Source organism: Miniopterus natalensis, chromosome 15 (genome assembly GCF_054644295.1).
Source record: "Miniopterus natalensis isolate mMinNat1 chromosome 15, mMinNat1.hap1, whole genome shotgun sequence".
Classification (NCBI taxonomy): Eukaryota; Metazoa; Chordata; class Mammalia; order Chiroptera; family Miniopteridae; genus Miniopterus; species Miniopterus natalensis.
In genome coordinates, this window is record NC_142095.1 from 2,298,525 (window position 1) to 2,306,055 (window position 7,531).

Genomic DNA, 7,531 nt, shown 5'->3' on the forward strand with positions numbered 1-7,531 from the left:
CGCGTACCCCGCGGGGAGGGGCGGCGGAGGCGCGGCGCCTTTAAGCCCAGCGCCGGCCCCGCGCCCCGCCCCCCGGAGGACGCCTCCGCGCGCGACCGCCGGAGCCGCTGTTTAATTGGGGCTGTCAGGCCGCGGCGCGCGCGGAGGGCCGGGCGGGACGGAGGCCGGGAGGCCGGGGCGGAGGGCGCGCAGCTCGGCGGGAGGCGGGCGCCCGGAGACGCGGCTGGGGCCCGCGCGGCCGGGGCGCCGTCCCTGGGCAGGGCTGCCCGGCCCCGGCCCCGGGCCGCCCGCGCTCCCCATGAAAAACCAGCTCCGCGGCCCCCCAGCGCGGGCGCACATGTCGGCCTCGGGTACGTCGGCGGCTGCGGGCACCGGGGCGGGGTCGGAGCCCGGCGCGGGGTCCGGCGCGGGCACCGGGACGGGCGCGGCGACGGGCGCGGGGGCCATGCCGTGCAAGAGCGCCGAGTGGCTGCAGGAGGAGCTGGAGGCGCGCGGCGGCGCGTCCCTGCTGCTGCTCGACTGCCGGCCGCACGAGCTCTTCGAGTCGTCGCACATCGAGACGGCCATCAACCTGGCCATCCCGGGCCTCATGCTGCGCCGCCTGCGCAAGGGCAACCTGCCCATCCGCTCCATCATCCCCAACCACGCGGACAAGGAGCGCTTCGCCACGCGCTGCAAGGCGGCCACCGTGCTGCTCTACGACGAGGCCACGGCCGAGTGGCAGCCGGAGCCCGGCGCCCCGGCTTCGGTGCTCGGCCTGCTCCTGCAGAAGCTGCGCGACGACGGCTGCCAGGCCTACTACCTCCAAGGTGAGGGGGGCGCGGGACCGCGGCCGCCCCCGCCCGAGGCTGCTTTTTCTCCACGCGCCCAGCCTGCCCCGCAGGCGCCACGTCTCCCCCGACCCGCATCCGCCCCTCCCCGGAGCCCGGCCCCCGCGGTTTAGCCTGGGGGGGGGGGGCGCCGCCTCCTCTGCACCCCTTTCTGGGTACGATTCGAGAGGATTGAACAAACTTTACCCCGCCTGGGCTTCCCTTTTTAACTGTTGTTGGCGCCATAGCAGCGCCCAACTTCCAGCTGAGTCCCTCGGAGGAGGGAGGGGCCCCTCCTGGGACCCCCAAAGGCAGAGGGCACCCAAGTCCAGCTCCTCCAGTCTGGAATGCATGTCCCCGGAAGGTCAGGGTCAAGACAGCAGCCTTTCTCAGCACCCTCCCCGCCCCCAGGGCCCGGGACGGCTGGGTTGGGGGACCCTGAGCCTTCCCGCATGTATCCCCCTGCTTAGGGATCACCCGCCTCTTGGAGGCATCTGGGGCGAGGCTGTGAGTAGTGTCCCTTGCCCTGGCCCTAGTTTTCCGGAGCCCCCAGTCCCCAGGCTGCTGCCCCAGACCTTGCAGGAGGGGGAGGCAGCACTGGGGTGGGGGGGGCGAGTGGCTGCAGCCGGTGTTTCCAATTAACATTCCAAAATGGCCTCTCTGCTGGCAGCGGGCGGGCAGGCGGGGAGGGGATGGGAGGCCTGCGGCACCCTCGGGCGCAGGGCCCATGCCTAGCTGCAGGGCGCTCCACACTTCTTGTCCCTGTAAAGCCCCCAGTGGCCCTCCCACTCTGAGGGTCCAGTGCTGGGGGGGGGTGTTGTGTTCTAAGGGGCAGTTCTGGAGAGGGGGAGCTGGGACCTCTCCTATGAACCTGCCCCTGCTGGGGGAAAGGACTGGCCAGTACTGTCACACTCCCCTCCCTGACTGTGGGTGGGGGTGGGAGGCAAGCTCTGGACTCCCAATCAGGAGGCTCAGGCCCTCTTTGCATCTAACCCAGACACAGCTCTGGCTTCTGCAGTCTCATCTCTAAGAGAGGTCTGCAGACCCCCAGGTGCTGGCCTGAGATGGGGTTGTCTGCTTTCCTTTATCACTTGGCCATTATCGGGCACCCATGGGTGCCAGGTGCGCATAGGAGCTTCAGAAAGGGATGAGCTAGGGCCTGTCCTCAAGTGCCCTAGAGCTGGTCGTGTGCCTGGGCCCTGAAGCCTTATGAGTAAGGTTATGGAGCTCAGGCACGTTACCTCCCCTCCTGGGGCTTCAGTTTCCTCATCTGTGAAGTGGGTCATAGGACAGATGTGGAAAAGACGGGAGAAGGTACATGTGTAACGCACTTGGTACGGCCCTTGTTGGCTGTTGTCATGGTGCCTGACATGGGGACCTGTTACTGTCATTGGTCTTGTGCAGCCCATTTGGGCTGGTGGCATTGGCCGGTGGCATCAATAGTCTCTCACCCAGGCCGTCTTGCCCTGGCCACAGGTGGTTTCAACAAGTTCCAGACAGAGTACTCCGAGCACTGCGAGACCAACGTGGACAGCTCGTCCTCGCCGAGCAGCTCGCCGCCCACCTCAGTGCTGGGCCTGGGGGGCCTGCGCATCAGCTCTGACTGCTCGGACGGCGAATCGGACCGAGAGCTGCCCAGCAGTGCCACCGAGTCGGACGGCAGCCCGGTGCCATCCAGCCAACCAGCCTTCCCCGTCCAGATCCTGCCCTACCTCTACCTCGGCTGCGCCAAGGACTCCACCAACCTGGACGTGCTCGGCAAGTACGGCATCAAGTACATCCTCAACGTCACGCCCAACCTGCCCAACGCCTTCGAGCATGGTGGCGAGTTCACCTACAAACAGATCCCCATCTCTGACCACTGGAGCCAGAACCTCTCCCAGTTCTTCCCTGAGGCCATCAGCTTCATCGGTAGGTGTTGCTGTGCCCTGGGCAGGGTGGGTGGGCAGGCATGTCTAGGTGTGTACGGGACTCTGGGTGTCGTCCGCGCCTGACTGGGTACCTCTGGGCCTGTCGAGGCCTGTGAGTGCCCTGCATGTGCCAGCGTGTGCCCATGGGTGTACCCATGCCTAGCTGTGAGTCACTGAGGCCCTCGAGTTCTGAGCAGTCCCCTGAGTCCTAGGCACCTCATGGCCTCCACTTTCCAGCTTGGGTTTCTCTGGCTCTACTATGTCTAGCTGAGCGAGCTGAAACATCACTGCTCTCAGGCCTCCCACGGGTCTCTGTGGCTCTGCATCACGCCTCAGCACACGTGTCGCTCCAGGATGGGGCTGTCACAGTGCCTCTTTGGGCTTCACTGTGTACCTGAGGGGACTGATGGGTGGTCTGGAGCCAAAGGCCTACCCCAAACAAGCAGCTGTTGGAATGTGGGGACCCAGGGTGCCTTGGTGGGGCCAGATGCTCCCCGCAGCCGGTGGGGCTTATTGGGAGTAAAAGGGGTGTAGAGAGAATGTGGGGGAGGCTGAGGAAGGCCTCCCCCAGAGCACTGTGTTCTGCTGTCTGGCTTAGAGCCCTCCAAGCCTCCTACATCCCAGCCTCAGCTGACTTGGTCTTCATGAGTCGCCTTATCTCTGAACCCCCCATCCTGCTTCCTTTTCGGGTAGCTGCAGGCTGCTGGACTGCAGGTCATCTTCCCTGGTCTCTCTTCTTGCCCAGGGTGCGGGGAAAGGGCACAGGGGTAATGGAAACCCTGGGTTCCCTGAGCCCGGTGACCCTGTGTTTCTGCCCAGCCTCCAGTGGCAGGGAGGGGGTGGCCACGACAGTCTTCTCCTGCTGGCAGCGGTGTCCGGCGGAGGGCGTTTTGGTGTCAGCTGGGCTGGGCTAGCTTTAATAACAGGAAGTGGGAGGCTTCCCCGCCTCATCCGCTTACTGGGAACCAAAACTAGGTGCCTGGCTGGGAGGAAGGAAGGAAGCGGAGGCCTGGGGGAGGGGCTGGGGCTGCCGGGAGCTTCCCAGCTCTGCCCTTGAGGACCTGGCCCGCGGGGCTGTGGTGCCCCCTCAGCGTCTGTGCTGTTACCCAGTGAGGCAGGGGAGTGGGGGGGACCCCAGATTCCTGGGGCTGAGCCTGGCTTGTGAATGCCTGTCTCTTTCTTGAGGGCCCCTGTCTGGGGAGGGGACAGAACAAGGGGGTAAGGCAGGGGGAGCATTATTGCCCACTTGATGAGTGAAGGAATTGAGGCCCAAGCATCACAGGACACGGTGGGACAGGATCCAGCCCCAGCCCCCCCACAGCTCAGCCACACCCTGGGAGGGCTAAAAATAAAGCCAGCGGAAGTGGTTTCGCTTTGGATCACACGGGAGTGGGTTTGGGGGCCAGGCGTTGCCCATATCCTGGTGTGTCACCACTGGAGGCTCATCTCCCCCACCCCCTCCTGCCCCCAACCTCAAGGTCAGACCACTAGGCCACAACATCTGTCTCTTCCCCTGCTGGTCTTGCCCCCAGTCCGTCCCTGAGTCTTGATGAAGCACCTACTGCATGATTAGCCCTGGGTACTCTCAACTGGGGATGGGAGGGGAAGCTCTGCCAGGCTGCAGGCAGTGAGCACCAGACCGGAAACAGTCTGTGAACCAGTGGGTCATCCTGTGGGAGTGCACTGATTGAGAGCCGACTGTATGCCTGGCTCCCAGGGCTGCCTCTTGCTAATCTGTGTCCCTGGCACAGCTATGGCACAGAGGGGAAGGGGGTGGAAATTACAGGGCAGAGTTGTTCAGTGCTTCGACCAGTATTTATTAAGCTCCTACTGCATATGAGGCAGGGGAGTCTTCCCGCCGGGAGTGGTGCGGGCAGGATTGGCAGAGCCTGGTTGGCACTGGGCCCACTTGAGCAAATCCCACTCCTGAAGCCTCAGGCAAGGCCCTCGTCCCTCCCTGGCTATTCAGAAGCAGGGCAGAGCCACGTGCGGGGCCAGGGCCCCTATCCCCTGGTAGAGGGGGGTGCTCCCGCGGTGCCTGTCATGGGCTGGTCATGGTGGGTGCTTTGACTTACAAGGATCCTCTGTGTGGCCTTGGGCTTGTCACTTTGTCTCTGTGTCTCTTTTCTCATTTATAAAATGAGCTTACTAGCCATGGTGCAGGTGACCTGAGAGGTGCAGGTGACAGCCTCAGCTCACTTGACGCACACCCTTGCAGCAGCAGGACCAGCGGTGGTCACAGTCGTCTCACGGTCACTCGTGTTCGTGGAGCCCTCACTTGGCTCGGTTCCTCATAAGAGCGCTCTTCCTACGGGGCTTGTTCTATAGATGAGCAAACTGAGGCACAGAGATGTCCATCGACTGGGCGCTAACGCGTGGCAGAGCCCTCTCCGCAGTCGCACTCTTGACCTCTGCCACATTGTTGTCCCACCCATGTGGGACTTTACCAGGTCTCTAGAGAGAGAGAAACCATGCCACCCTCTGTGCCCCAGCCCATCTGGGGCTCCTGGGAGGAGGCGCCCTCCTGACCCTTGCCCATGTGTTTCAGATGAGGCCCGCTCCAAAAAGTGTGGCGTCCTTGTGCACTGCCTGGCGGGCATCAGCCGCTCGGTGACGGTCACCGTGGCCTACCTGATGCAGAAGATGAACCTGTCACTCAACGACGCCTACGACTTTGTCAAGAGGAAAAAGTCCAACATCTCACCCAACTTCAACTTTATGGGGCAACTGCTGGACTTCGAGCGGACGCTGGGGCTGAGCAGCCCGTGTGACAACCACACCCCCAGCGAGCAGCTCTACTTCTCCACGCCCACCAACCACAACCTGTTCCCGCTCAACACCTTGGAGTCCACGTGAGGCCAGGGCACAGGTGGGCAGGGAGCCGGGCCCTCCCCGGCCCTCCCCAGGGGGCCTGAGGAACTGGACATTGCCTGGCCCAGAGGCCCCCAAGCTGACTGGTGCTGAGCTCCCCACACCGTCACGGGGCGGAGCCCACAGCAGGGTCTCCCTGTGTGGGACTCTCCAGAGAGGCCCTGGGCGCTCAGACATGGGGCTGCGACACGGGGCCACAGGAGTCCACGGGGCCTCGTCCTGTCCCCAGGACACTCCTTCCTGCTAATGGCCCAGCCAGTTTGGCTGTTTTTAAAGACATCTACGGACTTGAGTTTACTTTTTACTTTTGGCAGGTAAATCCAAGCTCCCCGGAGCACAGAGATTGTTCACGGTCTTCTCGATTTTTTTAATGAAAAGTGTTATCTTCAGGTGACATGCAACCGTGGATTGTACAGACCAGTGTTTCACCCCTTTCTTGATCCTGCGAGAGAGAGAAGTGTTCTCAGTTCTGTTTTTCTTTCTATTTCCAAAAGCAATGATTGGTTTCTTTGTTTTCTTTTTTTTTTTTTAATGGAAAAGACAAACCCCGTGTTGATCTTGACCAAATGCATTTTGCACACGTGTGACGCCTAATTCTGCAGCGGGCCCTTCTCCAAGGGGTGGACCCCAGTCTCGCCCACACCTCCCAGCCTGGCTCGGCCAGCAGGGCCTGCGTTGGTCTGGGATGACAGCTGCAGGTTGTGGTGCATGGGCTAGACCGGTGGGTTTTGCATTCTGTGCCCTCCCAACTGCCCCTCAGGTGGTCCTTGCAGACTCCCCAAGACAGGAGACTGAGGCCCTGCAGCTGTCCTGCCAGCTCTGGGGCCACAGGGACTGCCAAGCAGTAGCATTAGCCCTCTGGGCTTGGCCCCTAGGAGGGCCTGGGCCCCGGGCCCTTTTCTATACATACCCACGACTTCTGTCTCTTTCTCTCTGTTTGTTTGTAACTGAGAGTGGAGGCCCAGTGGCTGGGGGAAGCTTAGGTGGGGACCAGCCCTGTCTCCCAAGTTTGCGTCCCTCACCCTGGCTGTTTTGCTTTTGTTCAGCTGCCACGCCCAGCCCCTCTGTCCCAGTGGGAGCCTGCCCAGTGCTCACCTTGCCCATGCCTTCTAGGCCCAGGAGCCTCGTACCCATGCCATTTCCGTTGCAGGGCGGGCGCAGAGGGGCCAGGGCAGACAAGTGGACAGGTGTGAGGCTCGTCCTCCACGCCCCACCCCCAGCATCCACAGAACAAAGCCACGGATTCCGCTGTCCTCCAGTTTTGTTGCTCCAACCTCAGTTCTACCAGGTGTCAGGACTGCACAGGGGCCGGGGCGGGGAGCGGTGGGGCCAGGTCCCTGAGCAAGCCCAGCCGCGAGGCCGCGGCCCCTCTGCTCTACTGCATCTTACCTCACGGGGTTGTTTTCAGGGATTCTTCAAGGCAGCAGATTCAAATCTTGCCACAGTCGAGAAATTGACAAAAAGCTTCCATGCTGTACATGGTTCTTTCTCTCTCTTTTTTACTTTTAAAACGAAAAACCCAGAAAGATGCATCAGATTTGTGTAAATGAGAGTATGCCAAGAGGGGGCCGGTTTTGCTTTATGACCTTATGAAGGAAAATTTGTGACCCTACATATATATACACACACACACATATATATATCCCGGGCCAGCAACGGGACTTTGTTTATATTGCAAATAAATATTATTTTTTCTTTAAATGAGTCGTGGTGTCTGATGAGGGCCAGGGGCCAGGGGACACTGGCCAGCATCCTACCGTCTGTTCTGTGTGAAGTGGTGGCTGGGATCTGCCGGGCACTTGCTTTGACTGGTCAGAGGTGCCCACAGCCGGGAGGAGATGCCACACCTCTGGGAACAGCTGGGTGTGGGCATTCCCGCAGCCCCGAGCACTGGCAGGCCGGGGCATCTGGGCTTTTGCTGATTGGTTGACAGGAGAAGGC

At 61.8% G+C, this 7,531-nt stretch overlaps 1 protein-coding gene across 1 annotated transcript; it reads left to right on the forward strand.

Annotated features, from left to right (window-relative positions):
* Positions 1–283: 283 nt before the first annotated feature.
* DUSP7 (dual specificity phosphatase 7) lies at positions 284–7,291 on the forward strand. The gene is made up of 3 exons (XM_016202466.2): positions 284–809; positions 2,286–2,720; positions 5,268–7,291. The coding sequence occupies exons 1-3, from the start codon at positions 299–301 to the stop codon at positions 5,573–5,575; spliced, it is 1,254 nt and encodes a 417-aa protein (XP_016057952.2). The 5' UTR covers positions 284–298; the 3' UTR covers positions 5,576–7,291.
* The last annotated feature ends 240 nt before the right edge of the window (positions 7,292–7,531 follow it).

Excerpts from the sequence above, each read along its gene's own strand:
- DUSP7 (XM_016202466.2), top strand. The coding sequence starts at position 299 with ATGAAAAACCAGCTCCGCGGCCCCCCAGCGCGGGCGCACATGTCGGCC. Across the intron at positions 810-2,285 it reads CCAGGCCTACTACCTCCAAG|GTGGTTTCAACAAGTTCCAG; the intron begins GTGAGGGGGGCG and ends CCCTGGCCACAG. Across the intron at positions 2,721-5,267 it reads TGAGGCCATCAGCTTCATCG|ATGAGGCCCGCTCCAAAAAG; the intron begins GTAGGTGTTGCT and ends CATGTGTTTCAG.